At 42.1% G+C, this 17,510-nt stretch overlaps 1 protein-coding gene across 1 annotated transcript; it reads left to right on the plus strand.

Moving 5' to 3' along the window:
* The first annotated feature begins 8,420 nt into the window (after window positions 1–8,420).
* Window positions 8,421–16,211, plus strand: SPX (spexin hormone). Its single transcript, XM_070048512.1, has 5 exons — window positions 8,421–9,119; window positions 9,265–9,320; window positions 9,684–9,746; window positions 11,256–11,339; window positions 14,912–16,211. The coding sequence occupies exons 2-5, from the start codon at window positions 9,299–9,301 to the stop codon at window positions 14,968–14,970; spliced, it is 228 nt and encodes a 75-aa protein (XP_069904613.1). The 5' UTR covers window positions 8,421–9,119; window positions 9,265–9,298; the 3' UTR covers window positions 14,971–16,211.
* The last annotated feature ends 1,299 nt before the right edge of the window (window positions 16,212–17,510 follow it).

Below are 17,510 nucleotides of genomic sequence, written 5' to 3' on the forward strand. Positions count from 1 at the left end.
TGGAAGATCTCTCTCTCTCTCTCTCTCTCTCTCTCTCTCTCTCTCTCTCTAACTCTGCCTTTAGCACCCTTTCATGATGAACACTCTAAGCAAATTGGGTATAGAATGAACATTCCTCAACACAATCAAGGCAATTTATGACAAAGCCATGTCCAGCATCATACTGAATGGAGAAAAGTTGGAAGCATTTCCATTGAGATCTGATACCAGACAGGGATGCCCACTCTCACCATTGCTATTCAATATAGTTCTGGAAGTTTTAGCCAGAGCCATTAGGCAAGAAAAAGAAATCAAAAGGGTACAAATTGGGAAGGAGGAGTCAAACTATTCCTACTTGCAGATGACATGTTCTATATTTGGGAGACCCAAAAAAACTCCACTGAGAGACTATTGGAACTCATAGAAGAGTCTGGTGATGTAGCAGGATATAAAGTCAATACACAAAAATCAACAGCCTTTATATATTCAGGCAATGTCAGGGCTGAGGAAGAACTCCTAAGATCAATCCCATTCACAATAGCTACAAAAAAAAATCAAATACCTTGGAATAAACTTAACCAAGGATGTCAAAGATCTCTATGATGAGAATTACAAAACGTTAAAGAAAGAAACAGAAGCTACAAAAAAAAAAAAAAAAAAAAAACAACTTCTAAGTTCATGTATTAGAGGAATCAATATCATCAAAATGTCCATTCTTCTGAAAGCAATTTAGATTCAATATAATACCAATCAAAATAACAAAGACATTCTTCTCAGATCTAGGAAAAATGATGCTGAAATTCAGCACAGGAGATCTTAAATAGCTAAAGGAATCTTATACAACAAAACAGAGCCAGTGGCATCATAATGCCAGATTTTAAGACATAACTACAGGGCAGTTATAATCAAAACAAAACAGCATGGTACTGGTACAGAAACAGATGGGCATACCAATGGATCAGAATAAAAACACCAGAAATCAATCCAAACATCTACAACCAACTTACATATGATCAAAGAGCTAAAACCAATCCCTGGAGCAAGAACAGTCCAATCAACAAATGGTGCTTGGAAAACTGGATTTCCACATTCAGAAGTTTGAAGCAAGACCCCTACCTTACATCTTACACAAAAATCCACTCAACATGGATTAAAGATCTGAATCTACGACCCGACACCATCAAGTTACTAGAGAACATTGGAGAAGCCCTGCAAGATAAAGGCACAGGCAAAGACTTCTTGGAAAAGACCCCGGAGGTACAGGCAGTCAAAGCCAAAATTAACATCTGGATTACATCAAATTGAAAAGTTTATGTACTGCAAAAGAAACAGTCAGGAAAGTGAAGAGGCAACCAACAGAATGAGAGAATTTATTTGTAAACTATGCAACTAATAAAGGATTAATAACCAGAATCTACAAAGAGATCAAGAAACTTCACAACAAAACAAACAACCCACTTAAGAGATGGGCCAAAGACTTAAACAGACATTTTTAAAAAGAGGAAATCCAAATGGCCAACAGACACATGAAAAAATATTCAGGATCACTAGCTGTCAGGGAAATGCAAATCAAAAGCACAATGAGGTTTCACCTCACCCAGGTTATAATGGTTTACATACAGAAATCAACTAACAACAGATGCTGGCAAGGATGTGGGGAAAAAGGCACACTAATCCACTGTTGGTGGAAATACAAACTGGTAATACTACTATGAAAGACAGTTTGAAAATACCTCAGAAATCTGGACATAGTCCTGCCATATACCCAGGCATCCCATGCCTCAGAATTTACCCAAGGGAAATGAAATCAGCAAATATAAGAGTTATCTGCATCTCCGTGTTTACTGCAGCACAATTCACAATAGCTAAAACATGGAATCAACCTAAATGCCCATCAACAGAAGACTGGATAAAGAAATTATGGAATATGCACTCTATGGAATACCACACAGCAGTTTAAAAACAAAATGAAATCTGGTCATTTACAACAAAATGGATGAATCTGGAAAACATCATACTCAGTCACATAAGCCAGACCCAAAGGAATAAATACAATATGTTCTCCCTGATCTGTGACAACCAACAGAGGACCTAAAAGGAAACCTTTAGAAGTGAAATCGACACTTTGTGAAGCAATGACTTGAACAGCCCTTCTCTTGACTTGAGGAAAAATTTATTATTTTTATTATTCTTTTTCTACTTAATACCATTGGTCAAACTCTTAACAGAATTATTCATAGATATATAAATCCAATTGAAAATAGATCCCAGGAAAAAATAAGAGTGGAATAAGAGAGGGAGGAGCTGTACAATTTGGCACACATTCCCACTGACTTACCACTAACAGTAAAGCTAAAAACTTGCCATAGACTCCAAATCCTATTAAGCTGGGTAGTAATAATACATCTTACATGTTAAAGTGATCATATTAAGTGTGTAATTGATCATATAGATAGGATTAAGTGTCAAAGGGATTACATAAATAAAACCAAGTGTGTGGTAATAACAAGATAGAAATAAAACAGAGAAAATGTTCTAACATGGGAAACAGTCCACACAGCAAACTCATAGAATGACAAATGTCCTAAACAGAACTCTGACCTCAGAATCAGCCCTGAAGGCATTCAGATCTGGCTGACAAGCCCATGAGAGCATTTCAGGCATGGAAAGACAAGAAACTGTGGCCAAAAAAAATTATCTACATGAGTGATCTCTATAAGTGAGACCCCAGTGGAAAGAAGGGGATATCAAAAAAGGATGGACTTTCCTCTGAAGGGAGGAGAGAACTTCCACTTTGATGATGGCCCTGTCTAAATACTGACAGAGTTAGTGTGCTCAAAAGGCTTCCATAGCCTCGGCAGCTCATGACAAGAGCCTCAGGTGATCACTGACATCATAAATTAGAGTGACAATTGTTAAATCCACAACAGGAATCACTGTGCACTTACTCCCCATGCAGGACCTCTGTCCTTAATGAGTTGTTCTATGAGAATTAACTGTAAAACTCGTTTTCAAACAGTACTCTATACTCTGTGTGTCTGTGTTGGTGCAAATCGTGGGAATCTTACTGCAGAATTGGTCTTCTGTATATAAAGTAAATTAAAAACCAATCTTAATGAAGAATGGGATGGGAGAGGGAGTAGGAGGTGGGATGGGAGTTGGGGTGGAAGGGCAGGTATAGAGGTAAGAACTGCTATATTCCTAAAGCTGTACCTATGAAATTTGTATTCATTAAATAAAAGCTTTCTTTAAAAAAGGATACAAACACAGTGAATCCTGTGTCCCCTGTTATGGTGCACTGAGAAGGACTCTGTGGCATATCTCTTAAAACCGCATGACTTAAATTTAATAATAACCCAAGGGAAACCCAAATTAAGAGGCATTCTACTAATAGTTGGCCAGTAGTCTTCATAGATATCAAGACCACGAGGACCAAGGAAGACTCAAACAACTAACCACAAAGTGGGACCTGGGTTGGGCTCTTGGACAAATAAAAGGACATTAATGCAAAAACCATATGGAAACTTGAATAAAATCTATGGGCTAATGAAAAAAACTAAAAAAAGAAAAAATAAAAGGCTTAGGAGCCAATTTGTTTAGCATTCAGTGCCTGGTCATACTGTCTGCAGAATAAAATTCAGAGGTTTTACCCATAATCTGTTTTTTACCAAAAGTCTTTGTCTTCTTTTGTTTAAACTTCTAAAATATCTTAAAAGTTTTGTGATTTAGCAAAAACATTTTATTGAGGGCAAGTGCCCTTTGAAAATCCTTTTAGTAGAAATACATTCTGCCATTTTACTCTTGATAAGACTTACAATATTGATAACATGTCAAAACCATTCTCGTCATTTATGCTTATTAAACTGAAAATGGCAGTTTTGACGTCAAATATCTGTTTGTGAATTCATTAGCTCAACCATTATAAACAAAGCACTTTTTTTTCCTTTGGTGATTCATTTTCCTATCCCTCTTCCTAAAACCTTTATTTGTTTTGGGTTTGGAGAGGGGAGACAGGCATTTTACTTGTTAGGTAAACTAGTAATTGGGTTTCACTTATGACTTCATTTAAAACAAACACAGCATATTTCATTTCTTTTACTGTTCCTTATGGAGCTAGTTGCTAAAGTCCTTAACATTAAAATTCTAAAATCTAATATTTATAGCAATATTAAAATGTTACCCAGTTTTGTTGCTAACCTTTTAGTCTTCAGTTTTTATCTTTCTCCTAAGACAACAGAAATAAAACACCCTAATGGCTTTGGCTATTTCTTGTCTTACTCAATGACATGGAGAAATAATCCTCAAGCTTCTCTCTGCAAACCAGTTTCTATATTCCATTCTTATTTACTAGCCAAAGCATACTTTTCCTGTCCACAAATGACTGTCAGATCTAAGTATCAAGCACACAAGTTCCAATCTCTTCCCCAACTATACACAGGTAGACAACATCAGCCACTAAAACTAATCCCAAAGAAAACTTAGCTCTTCTTTCCTCAAACTCAGATATTTCTCTTGCTACCCATCCTGTCAGATGCACAAATCTCCAGGGTTTAGTTTTCATCACTTCTTATGTCCCACAAAGCTTTTCTCTTCAGCCTGTCCAAGGGGTCTGTAGCATGCAGAACATCAACAGGGAGTTTATTAGAAATGTAGAATTTTGGGCCGGCACCATGGCATAGCGGATAAAGCCACCACCTGCAGTGCCAGCGTCCCATATGGGCACCAGTACAAGTCCTGGCTGCTCCACTTCCGATCCAGCTCTCTGCTATGGCTTGGGAAAGCAGTGGGAGATGGCCCAGGTCCTTGGGCCCCTGCACCCGCATGGGAGACCCCAAAGAAGCTCCTGGCTCCTGGCTTCGGATCGGCATAGCTCCAGCCATTGTGGCCAGTTGAGGAGTGAACCAGTGGATGTGAAGACCTCTCTCTCTCTCTCTGCCTCTCCTGCCTTGGAGTCTGCATTTCAACAAGATTCCCAGATGATTCCCGAGAAGCATTGCTAACTTAGAAGAGACTGCTGTGATGCCATATGTTGAAATCCTAAGCCTTTGAGAGGTGACTAATCTTGAGGGTACAGCCCTCAAGAGTGGCATTACAATCCATATACAAGAGCCCCATGAACTTGTTGGTCTGTTTTACCATATGAGGACACAGTGGAAGCCAGCAGCCTGAAACCAAGAGGGCCCTCACCAGAACCCAATCATGCTGGCACCTTGAGCTTAGACTTCCCAGCCTTCATGTTTAATGAATCTGTATTGTTTACAAGATACCCAGTTGATTATATTTTGTTACAAAAACCCAAATGAGAGACAGGGGTTATCTCTCTTCTCCATCATGTTCAACATATTGTGGGTACTGAGGTCCTTACTCAATATCTGCCTGCGTATATAGCTATTTCTTTTTTAATATAAATGTTTATTTTATTTATTTTCACTTTTTTATTTATTTGAAAGGCAAGGAGACAGAGATGGAGAGACAGAGCTCTTCCATCTGCTGGTTCACTCCCCAAATGCTTGCAAACAGCCAGAGCCGGGCCAGACCAAAGCCAGGAACCTGGAACCCAAACCAGATCTCCTACATGGGTGGCAAGGACCCAGCTACATGAGCCATCACCTCCTGCCTCCCAGGGAGTGCACCAGAAGGAAGGTGGAACCAGAAGCAGAGCCAGGACTCAAACCTAAGCACTTTGATACTGGATTTGGGGATCCTAAGTGTCATCTTAACCACTCTACCAAATGCCTCCTCTGTGTATAGTTATTTCAACTGAATATCGATATACTTTGAAACTAGCCCTTTTGTCTTCTAAAGTTTTCCTGTTTTTGGTATCTTTTATCACTTCTGCATCAAAATATTTCTTCATCTACTGAGCATTCCCATCAGCATTCATATCTTACAAATGATTTCCCAGCTGTCATCAACAGAAACCAACAACCCTGGCTGATTGAAGCAAATGAACTCTTTAATAAAAGGCGTCACTGCAGCTGCCATCACCATCCTCTCTAGCACCAACTGGATGCCAAACTCTGCCCCAGAAACCCAATCTCAACTACAGCTACCCCTTGGCAAGGGCGCTCCCTCATTCCTGCTACACAGTCCCCATGTGACGGAGGAAGCCTGCACCACATGTCTGCACTTATCCCAATGGAAAGGCTGGAAAAGCAAGTACCTTGCATTTTCAGCTCGTACATTAGACAGCAGACTGCCTGGGGCCAGCATTACGGCATAGCAGGTAAAGCCACTGCCTGTGACGTCGACATCCCATATGGGCGCTGGTTTGTGCTTCAACTGCTCTGCTTCTGACCCAGTCCTCTGCTAATACCTGGGAAAAGCAGCAGAAGATGGTCCAAACGTTTGGGCCCCTGTCACCCACGTAGGAGACCCAGATGAAGCTCTTGACTCCTGGTTTAGCCTGGCCCAGCACTGGCCATTGCAGTCTTCTTGGGGAGTGAACCAGCCATGGGAAAAATCTCTGTCTTTTCCACCCTATCTCTAACACTTTCTTTTTTTTTTTTTTTTTTTTTTTTTTGACAGGCAGAGTGGACAGTGAGAGAGAGAGACAGAGAGAAAGGTCTTCCTTTGCCGTTGGTTCACCCTCCAATGGCCGCCATGGCCTGCGCACTGCGCTGATCCGATGGCAGAAGCCAGGTGCTTCTCCTGGTCTCCCATGGGGTGCAGGGCCCAAGCACTTGGGCCATCCTCCACTGCACTCCCTGGCCACAGCAGAGAGCTGGCCTGGAAGAGGGGCAAGTGGGACAGAATCCAGCGCCCCGACCGGGACTAGAACCCAGTGTGCCGGCGCCGCAAGGCTGAGGATTAGCCTAGTGAGCCACGGCGCCGGCCTGAAGGCTGTTTTCATAGCACTATCCCTGCCTCTCGCATCCCTATTTCCTTAAATGTCCTCATTCAATCCAAGTCTTTCTTCTCTAAAATTCTGAAAGCTGATCATTCCTGCCTTAAAAAAATCCATAGATAGTAACTGCTTTGCTGAGCTTAATAGAGAGGTTTTTTTTTTTTTTTTTTTTTTTTTTTTTTTTTTTTTTTTTTAAGATTTATTGTATTCATTTTGAAAGGCAGAGGTAGAGAAAGTGAGAGATCTTCCATTTTCTGGTTCACTCCTCAAATGGCCAAGCCAGGAGACAGGAGCTTCTTCCAGGTCTTTCAAGTGGGTGCAGGGGCCCAGGCACTTGGGCCATCTTCTGCTGCTTTTCCAGGCCATTAGCAGGGAGCTAGATTGGATGTGCAGCAGCCAGGACTCAAACCAGTGCCCATATGGGATGCTGCCGTCCCAGGTGGCAGCTTAACCCACTGCATCACAGCGCCAGTCCCCATAATGGAGTTTTGCATTTCCAACTACCTAGCTTAAACTTTAACTTGGATATCTAATGTACCTTTTAATTTCCCCATAAAGGAACTCCTAGTTTCCTCTTAACTGAATTCTTCCAAAATCTTTCTAATTTTAGTAAACTGCTTCATCATTTACTCAGTATTGAAACCAAACCCCTAAGAATCATCTTTATGTTTTTCTTACTCTATTTATTGACAGGCCCTACATTTTCTACTTCCAACAAGCATTCCACATCCATTTATAGGTCTCTGTCTCCTGTTAGCATGGCCCTCCTCCAAGCTATCACCGTCTTTCCCTAGCGACCGTACTTCCATATGAACCAGCCCATTTCTTCCTCTCCAACCTCCTTTCAAAGTGCTTTCTCTTGTACCCCCACCACCGACCCCAGGACTTTGCTGCCACTGGCCTCCTTGTGATCTTCAAGAAAGCCAAGCTCTGTCGTCCCAAGATTTTGCTTTTTTGTCTGGCACTGCTTGAAGCAGTAATTCCCACGCAGCTCCTCCAAGTCTGACTCCACCTTATCTTTCAAGACTCCCTTCAGTTTTTGCCTTCCCTAAAGGAGCCTGCCACATACTCTTGCTTTTACTTTTTAATTCATCTTGCTTTCGCTTTTTAATTTGCTAATTAAGTTTACTTTTAATCATTTTGCATTTACTTTTTAATTCAAAACATTCTGTAAATTGCCTTATTTAACTGCTATTTAGATTCTCCCCTTAATACAAGGTCAGCTCAGTCAAAGCGGAGATGATGTCTTTGTGGCACCTGACTATATCATTTGAACTAAAAAGAAGAGTGTCTGACATATAGCCTGCATTCAATAAACATTTGGTAAATGACTGAATGGTGGGTAATTTGGTGAATGACCCATGCTGAATCCCAAGGAGATTCCCTAACCTTTTCATTTCTACCCTGGGGATTCATCTTTAGCCAACAGTGATAACTTGCTAGATACCCAGGGCACCATTTCATACTTTATTCATCTACTTTTGGTTCTGCCTTGGACTGTTGATCATTTTCATTAATAGCAATGACAAAAGTCTGGGGACAGCTAGTGGGAAAAGCTAAGGCAGTGATGTTGGGCCATTCAAAGGTCTCCTGGCTGATGTGATGGGTACCTAAACAGATGATGCCCACTCATCAATCATTCCTCTACTTCCTGCAACCCAATCTCCCCGGAGGCATCATCAGGTCCTCTCCTTCCTGAAGGCTGACAGGACGCCCCTGGGGACTCCCCATCTCTACTGCTGATGCACAGGGGTCCTTGCCCTAAGATGTTAAAAGCCTCAACTTCTGAACAAGATTAGAAAAGTCGCAGACAGCCTGATAGTTGTCACAGCCTTCTGGGAGGGAGCAGAACATGAAGGTAAGTAAAGGTTTTGAATACTTGAGACTGTCAATGCTATTTCTTTAAAAAGCTTGACAGCCTTTTTTACCTACTCAGCAGTTTTCAGGCATACTTCGTGTGCTATAAAAATAACCGTCACTTGTTTTTACTAAGAAAAAGAGAATCTGCTTACCCATTTTTTCATTGGGGTGGGGTACTGACAAAATATTTGGAGTAATGTGTCTAAGTGGACTCTTTCTGGATTGATTGGAGAGTCGCCTGGGGACCCGTACTAAGTATTGAAGCAGCGAACAGGGAGAAGGGGGGTGTGGTTGTGCAGGGATCCGGAAGGAAGCGCAGGATCCTGTCTGCCTGGTTGATTGTTTGGTGCAGGGACTCGCAAGTCTGGCAGCAGCGACCTTGGCTGTTTTCCTCGTATTTTCTTTCCTGGGGAACTCCAGCAGCGCTCCGCAGGTAATCCCGGGCGAGCAGGGCTCCGAACGCATGCCCGGCGCCCACTCTGCTCTTGGGTTCTCCTTTCTTAACCCACGACGGGGCTGCAAGGTTTTAGTAACCGCTCTGCTCTTCTACCCCCGCCCCCTCACCCCGGGTCCTAGAGACTGTTTGAGCGAAGGAACTGGACGCCACAAGCCATGCTCTACCTCAAGGGAGCACGTAAGTTCCAAGGGCTTTGCTCTTCCTGCAACAACAGTGGAAGACCCTTCAGGGTGCATGAGCCCCAGAACTGACGGACGCAGGGCTGCGGAGAGACCCAGAGCGCCCCTGTTCCCTTAAAGCACCGAGCCATCCAGGTCTCAGATCACCAAGATAAGGAGACCGGGTCTGCGAGGGCGGGCGAGGGCGGGGAGACTCCTCGACGTTTAAGAAACCCCGGACCCTGAACCAGCGGGCTGCGGGTTCCCGGCGCACCTGGGAAACGGCGCCCTGGCAGGTGTCGGCGCCACCCGCTGCAAAGCGCCCCCCGAGGTGTCCGGGCCCGGGAGGGCGGCGCTGAGCCCCGCGTCTCGCCCTTTGCAGAGGGGCGCCGCTTCATCTCCGACCAGAGCCGGAGGAAGGACCTCTCGGACCGGCTGCCTCCAGGTGAGGGACCCGTGGAGCGGGCCGGGTGGGCAGGGCTCGCTCCAGCCCGGCGCGGGAGAAAGCGTCTCCCTGCGGAGAGTACTTTAAATAAAAGTCCCTGGAAAGTGGAATTACAAGACTTCTCTTTTGGTGCAAAAAAAAAAAAAGGTTTGAAATCCCCAAAATTGTGTATTTTGGAAACATTATACATGGCTTTCAAACTTCGATTGCACTTGAATTTCAAAATAAGCTTACCTTTTAATTCCATTTTCCACACATGTTTGAAGTCTCCTCGTGCAAGCAATCCTGGCCATGTCCAAGTTGGTCGCAGCGGCTGGAGCGGAGCAGGGAAGCCAGGGTCCGAGACTGCCGGGCGGCACTAACTGCCGCTCGGGCTGCCGAGGCCGAGGCGGGCGTAGGCGTGGCGGGATGCACCTGCGCAGCCCGCCCTCCCGCTCAGGTGTGCGCGATCCGCAGGGAGTGAGCGATCTCAGAACAAGCAAGGCCTGGGATTGCGCTCGGAGGAGAAGGAGCTACGTGCTGCTTCTGGAACTCAGCGCGCGTTGATGGCAGGATTTGCACTCAGTTTGTCTTCACTGTTCTTATGATGATTTTTATCATCATTATCGAAATAGCGACTTACCTAGGAACTCTAGGCTTCCGCCTGTATTGAAAAAGCCATCCGACGGTCCAAAGTCAAAAACAGTGAAGTACGGAACCACTAGGAATGCAACCAGGTCTAGGTGTTTTTCATGATAAAGTCTTCAGTGCCATTGGATTTTTTTAAATGCAATTAATTTTGGTCACATTTTAAATATTTAAATGCTAAAAATAAAGAGTAAACTTATCTAGAAAAAATATCAAACACTGTGTTGAGCACACAGCAAGAGCTTAACAAATTTTTGTTCAGGTTCTTCAGCTTACAGTGTAATTAAACTAATTTATGAAGGTAGGCTGTGTTTTTCCACTTCGGGTGCCTACAAATTAAAAATTATGGTTGCTCTTGAATCATGGGGATTTGTCATGTGTCAGCTTATCTTGTAAACAACCTTCACTATTTAACAGATATTTCTTCTGTGGAATAATTACCTTATATGTGGCCAAGAATGTTGCTTCTTATCCCAAACTGCTTTCTAAGGAGCTAGAGAGGAGAAAGCAGAGACTCCCAAGCGAATCACATCCAGTACTTTCTGCTGAGGCATCCTATTTTAAACTCTGAAGGGGAAACTTCTAGTGGGCTCTTTTCCCTAATCCTCCTGGCGTTCCTGAAATTCTCTTCAGTAGGTAGTTTAAGATTCTCTTCCATACCCTGTAGGTAAACACAACATCATCACTCATAAGCCATCTCCAAGGGAAAGGTGCAATGTTTCAACTTTTAAGTCAGTCTTCTGTATACAGAGGCCTTTGCCTAGGGATCAGCAGTCTATGTTTACAGAGATTTGCCTAGTGTTATATCATTTAGAATAGTCTTGGTCTACGTGACTATATAAATGCTGATAGAATCCGTATCTGTTGTGTTTCCCTCTCCAGAAAGACGAAGCCCAAACGCCCAACTCCTGACTCTTCCAGAGGCGGTAGCACTCCTCCTGGCATCCTTGCGGAAACCACAGGAAGGTACAACTGCAGGACAGAGCAGCGTTCCTTACCTTTGCGATTCTGTGTTGATTGTAGTCACCTCTCCAGAAATGGTCATGCCTTAAAGATCAGTGGATATCTCATTAGCATGAGTCCCAAGAATATAAAAAAAAACATTTTCCTGTTGAAACTGGGGAATTGGGTACAGATTCACAAACCATACCCTACTGTAGCCTTTCTCTTGCAACTCTTAGTACTGAGTTCAGAGCCCAACTTCATTATTTTTTAGTTGAGAAGACTGAGACCAAGAAAAACTAAAATAATCATAAATCCAATGGTTAACCTACATGAAACTGCTGAAAGTCAACCATTTTTTTTTTTTTTTTACCGTACAAGCACAGTCATTTCATATGGTTCATGTTTCATATGGTTCATGGGCTGGGCCAGTTCTGAGTAATCATCAGTATGTTCTATAGCATGTTCTGTACCAGGATTAGATGCAGTCCTCAAATAGATGCACTCTTTCTACGTGTCATCGCAAGTACTGCAGATGAAATAGCCTTTATCCAAAATGCTTCAGACCAGAAGTACTTCAGATTTCAAGCTCTTCAGATTTTGGAATATTTGCCTCAACTTTAGAGTTGGGCACCCCCTAATCTGAAAACCCAATAATCTAAAACATTTTGAGTGCTCAGAGACAACAACAATATAACAAACCTAGTTTTAAATCTTACTTTGCATTTTACTAGCTGGGTGATCCTGGGACTATCATTATCCACAAAGCAATAAAGCAGTGGAACCTGGGTGTGGGGTCTGTACAGGTAGAATTCCTATCACTAATAAGAAGTCATCAATGCTCAAAATATAAACCTAAAGCTGCAAATATTGTAATGGTGCCATGTTTATGACACAATTTAAGTTTTATTTTTTAAAAGATCTATTTATTTATTTGAAAGGCAGGATAACTGAAAGAGAGAGAGAGAGAGAGAGGGGAAGATGCACTGGTTCACTCCCCAGATGGCCACAGGGCTGGGCCAGGTCAAAGGCAGGAATCTGGAATTCCATTCAGGTCTGCATGTGATTGGCAGAGGCCCAAGCACTTGGGCCATCTTCTGCTGCCTATCTTCTGCTGCCTCCTCAAGCTCATTAGCACAAAGCTGGATAGGAAGCAGAGTAGCTGGAAATTGAACCAGTACTCTGATATGGGATGCAGGCGTCACAAGCAGTGGCTTAACCAGCTGTGCCACAACTCCAGTCTCCATAGTTTAAGTTTTAAAGTGTGTAAAATATATATATATGTATATGTGTGCATATATATGTATAAGTATATGTATATATGAATGAGTGGTTTGCTGGCCAAAGCACATATTTTCTCTGAAAAATACAGAATTCTTGGCCCAGAAATTCTGATTTTGTTCACTTTGAGAATCCAGAATCTGTGTCCTTATGAACTTTCCCCAGGTTGTTCTGATGGTTGCTTGAGTTGCTAAGAATAACTGAAAATTCAGAGCTAGCTAATAAATGTTGAAGCCGTGAACATGGAAATCTCTTGGAGGGCTTAGATACAGAAAGAGAGGGCAGATTTGCCTTGCAAAACATTCCAAAATCAAGGAAAAATAGTATTGGTGAAGGGACATTCAAAGGCAGAGGTAGAAATATGAGAGAATCATTGAGTATTCCATAAGTCAAGGATAGAACATTTAAAGCAAGAAGTAATTAGAAGCATCAAGTATAGCAGAGTGGTCAGTGGAAATACAGAACTCAGGGCACCTTACACAGTGGTTCACAGGACCCCCTCGGCTCCCACCTGTGACCCAGCGTGCTGATACCAGGCCCTATCTTAAACTTTGCTTTGAGGGAATTTGGTACAAGAAAGCAGAGAAGTAGGTATAGGTGCGAGGTACTGAAGAGCTGACACAGCTCTCAGAACATTTACAATGAAAGGTGCGAAGTATCGGAATAACAGGTAGAAGAAGCTGCATCCAAGCTGATCTTTCCAAAACTCAAGATGTAGCACACTTACTGACTTTTGAAGTCCTGGAGGAAAGAACTTGAGTGGAAATTAGCTGATAATAAAGTTTTGAGCTTTCAAAATAGCATTCTGGGCTGGCATGGTGGCTCAATAGGCTAATCCTCCGCCTGCGGTGCCGGCACACCGGGTTCTAGTCCCGGTCGGGGCGCCGGATTGTGTCCTGGTTGCTCCTCTTCCAGTCCAGCTCTCTGCTGTGTCCAGGGAATACAGTGGAGGATGGCCCAAGTCCTTGGGCCCTGCACCCGCATGGGAGACCAGGAGAAGCAGCACTTGGGAGGTGAACCAACAGAAAAGGAAGACCTTTCTTTCTGTCTCTGTCTACTCTGCCTGTCAAAAAAAAAAAAAATAGCATTCTGTTCTAAATATATGTTATTTGAAAAACAAGGACTCTGATATGGGATGTGGACATCCCAAGTAGCATCTTAACTGCTGTGCATATGGTGAAACTTTAGGCTTGATTGTTGGAGAGGCATGCTGATTCAGACAAGAGAACTAGGATGGACAAGGGAGGGCTGATTTTAAAGAGGAGGATGGCTATCTTCATCAGCGGTTTTGGATAAGGATGCAATTAAGAGTCCCTGCTTCAAGTCCTTTCTGGAAAATAAATACAGTTTTTTAATTATTGGAGTTTTCTGAATGGTTTATCTCTGAATATGAAATGAAGAAACAAAATTGTGTTAGTCTAAACTGATGGACAAGCTTTTGATTTTCATGACATATTAATCACCAGTCTCCTTTGATGTATTTAAATTCTCTACATATTACTTGGAAAGCTCGTATTTATTTGAAGGGTCTTCCAAAAAGTTTCTGGAAATGCATTTTTGACAAAACTATACATGAACTTCAAAAGGATTTGCATCAAAATAAACTTGTCTTTTCATTCTATTTTTTGACAAACTTTGTGAAGCACCCGGATATAGTGAAGTTTTATTTCAACAGAGTTGACAAAGGGACGTCCTTCTAGGTGATTTTCTTCTTCCCTTTAAAAAGCAGCCCATTGTCTGCAATATTTCAAAATGTGCTAGCAATGCAGGTTAAGATGGAACCCAGATTCTCAAACTGTATTGTAACTAAGGGAGAAAATGTATCTAAAGCTGATGGAAGAGAAAATTATGAGATGCATTTTGCCTCTAGCCACTCTTTCTTCCCATCCGTTATAGAAGGTTTGAATTCTGCCCTATTTATAGAGGCCCAGGAGTCTTCTGTCTGACTCCTCAGCTACTTGCAGCCCCAGATGGAAAGTTTTCCAGTCCCATCCAGCTAACAAAGATCCCTTCTTTTTGATCTCATTTCCTCCTCAGGACTCTAGATTACATAGTAAATAAATATTTGCAAATGTGTTCCTATATCATTTTTCCCAAGTAAGAAGCAAATTGTGAATTTCCCAGTGAGTTCCAAGCTAAGGGGAAAGTTTCCCAACTGAACAAATCAAAATCATTTTAAAATTTTCAGCAGCAGAGTCCAGGAGTTAACAGAGCTTAGAGGGCCATGTATTTGTTTCCTGCCGTTCTTTTTTGTCTTATCTGTTCCTCTTCAAAACAGAGAATGAATGTTTCCCTAATGTGACTTTTCTTTACAGATGGAGAAGAAAACGTTGATCAGGCCAGATTCCTGGAAGACAGTGTGCTATACTGGTGAAAACGTGCCAGCTTGCATTTGTACTTAGTTCTGTCCTGGCGAAAAACACAAACCACACCCTTGAGACTCGTGGACCCTTTGCACTCCATGTGTGATCTTAGCAACTTGCACAGCTAGGTCTATTCCTTCAGAAGCCTCAGAAATGCAGACTTCTCCCAGAGCAGCGCTGCCTTCTCTCATCGCTTCCTGTCCTGTTGAGGTCAGCTAGTGTCTAACTCCGAGACTGAAGACTCTCAAGTATTCTTCTGTCTGTTACAGCCAGTGCCTGTGTGGATCTCATAATTCTTAGTTTTTTCATTCTGTTCTCTCTTGGATTTTATTATCACTCAGCAGCCATTCTTTTTCCCAAGAAGGGCAGGGAGGGAGGGAGGAAGGGATGGGAAAGAGAAGAGGATTGTCTTGCAGTGCCCCCAGGAGAAGTGCATTATGAAGAAAGGAGGTGGAAGAGGGTGACCAGGACAAGCTCTGTGATAAGAGCACCTGGGTGTGTGTGTCGAGGGAAGTGACAGTGAAGAAGGTGGCCCCAGAAGATGGGCTGAAGATGGGGAACTCCCCATACGCTCTTTGTGTCTCCTTTTAGCCCCATTTAGAACCATGGGCCCCAGAATCACTGGGAACTAAGCAGGTGGAGCACACCCTGCTCGGGCGTTTACTTTATAGAGGGAACAGAGCAGTGTTTGAGGTGACCCATTTTCAGCAGCTAAGTCGATGCTGCAGAGTCCAGTTCTCTGCTGACTGTAATTGTCTGGAGCTCCAGGCTTTATTTGACAGCATAATATTACATAAAGGTGCCCTGATAACCACAGTGCATGGTAACGTGCCTCATTTACTCTTTTTCCAAGTCAACTTGAGTCCCATAGCATCTGAAAACACACATATACACACACGCACCCTTACAGCATGAGTAATGATTTATTAATTTGGAATTACAATGTGACCATCTTGTTAATTTTTAAGCTAATCAATTCAGAGTCATTACTGATAATATCATAAATAGAAAGTATTGTTAACTCTTATTGTCATCAATATATAGTTATTATTTAGTAGCTAAAGAAAATCTCTATGTGAATGTCTCTGTAACTTGGAATTGCAATTTCAATATGTTAAGTAATCAAAACCCTGCTTGTCTGTCTCCTGTTTCATAATGGGATAATGAAACTCTATGGTAGTTAATGTAACACTGATATCTGCCCCTTATGAAATAATTAAAGCAATCTATGTGACATCATCATAGTCATTAATGAGAACTTGATTTTACAGTGGATTTATGTCCAGTTCACCATGAAGTATTTGCTCATCAGACACAAATTTGAATGTTAAAAATAATTTGTATGTCCCAAGAACAGTTTTAACACCTGTCATATGGAATAAGTCTCTCCACAACTAACCACAACAATCTCAAGTATTTCTTACAAGACAGAGCTTTAAAAAGCTCTGACCTATAGCTACTTAAACATAGCTACAAGCTACAAGTGTTTCAAGTTTTCAAATTTCTCACGTTCCACCAGACAGACAGACTTATTAATTACAAAGATCTCTCCAGCTTGCTATAACCTTCCAACTCTTTTAGTGGGTTTTTTTTGGTTCTCTTCCTATCTTTTTAAAAAATTAATTATTTTATTCATTTGAGAGGAAGAGAGAAGAGCATACTCCTGTCTACTCCCCAAATGTGTGAAATGGCCCCTCCCCGCCCCACCCAGGGACAAAGCCAGAAGCTGGGGATTCAATCCAGGTCTCCCATGTGGGTGGCAGGGACCCACTCACTTGAGCCATCAGTGCTGCCTCCCCAGACCTTGTATTGGTCTGAAGCCAGAACCAGGTATAGAGATGTAGCACTCCAGTATGGAACACTGGTGTCTTAATCACTAAGCCAGATGAAACTCTGATTCCTACTCATGCTGCTCCAAAGCAGGAGTTTGCAACTCAGTTAATTTCTGTGTGTATTACCTATGTACATTTCTAATCATAGCATTATTCTTTCAGTGGACAAGAAGCACTTAAATTTTAAAGTTTTATATTGAATAGTAAAAAGATTTTACTGTGTTTTACACCAACCAATTACCAATCAAGAGTATCATTTGAATAACTGGGTTATGACATTTTACTAAGGGTACATTTCCATGGTTATTGAAACAATGAAATCCTCTTTTATAACGAGACTCTCATGCAATTTCAGCTAATGAGTCCATAATATGAAGATAATTCAAAAAGTTCATAAAAAATGGAAGTAAAGGATGGGTTTACTTTAGTGCAAAAATATTTTGAAATCCATACATAGTTGTCAATGTTCCATGAACTTTTTGAAGATCCTTTATATAAATCCATCTTACTCTTGAATTTTTTTCTTGTTCTTCAGAGCAATTTTTCAAACTGCTCTGTCAATGGTAGCTTAATTGGCATTCAAAGGACAGAGAGAGAAAGATTTCCTATTTGTTTGTTCAATTCTCCAGTGCTGGTACTGGGTCAGGCTGAAGCCAGGAGCTGGAAACTCAATCCAGGTCTCCCACATGGTTGGCTGGAGCCCAGGTATTTGAGCCAAC

This window comes from Oryctolagus cuniculus, chromosome 9 (genome assembly GCF_964237555.1).
Source record: "Oryctolagus cuniculus chromosome 9, mOryCun1.1, whole genome shotgun sequence".
Lineage (NCBI taxonomy): Eukaryota > Metazoa > Chordata > Mammalia > Lagomorpha > Leporidae > Oryctolagus > Oryctolagus cuniculus.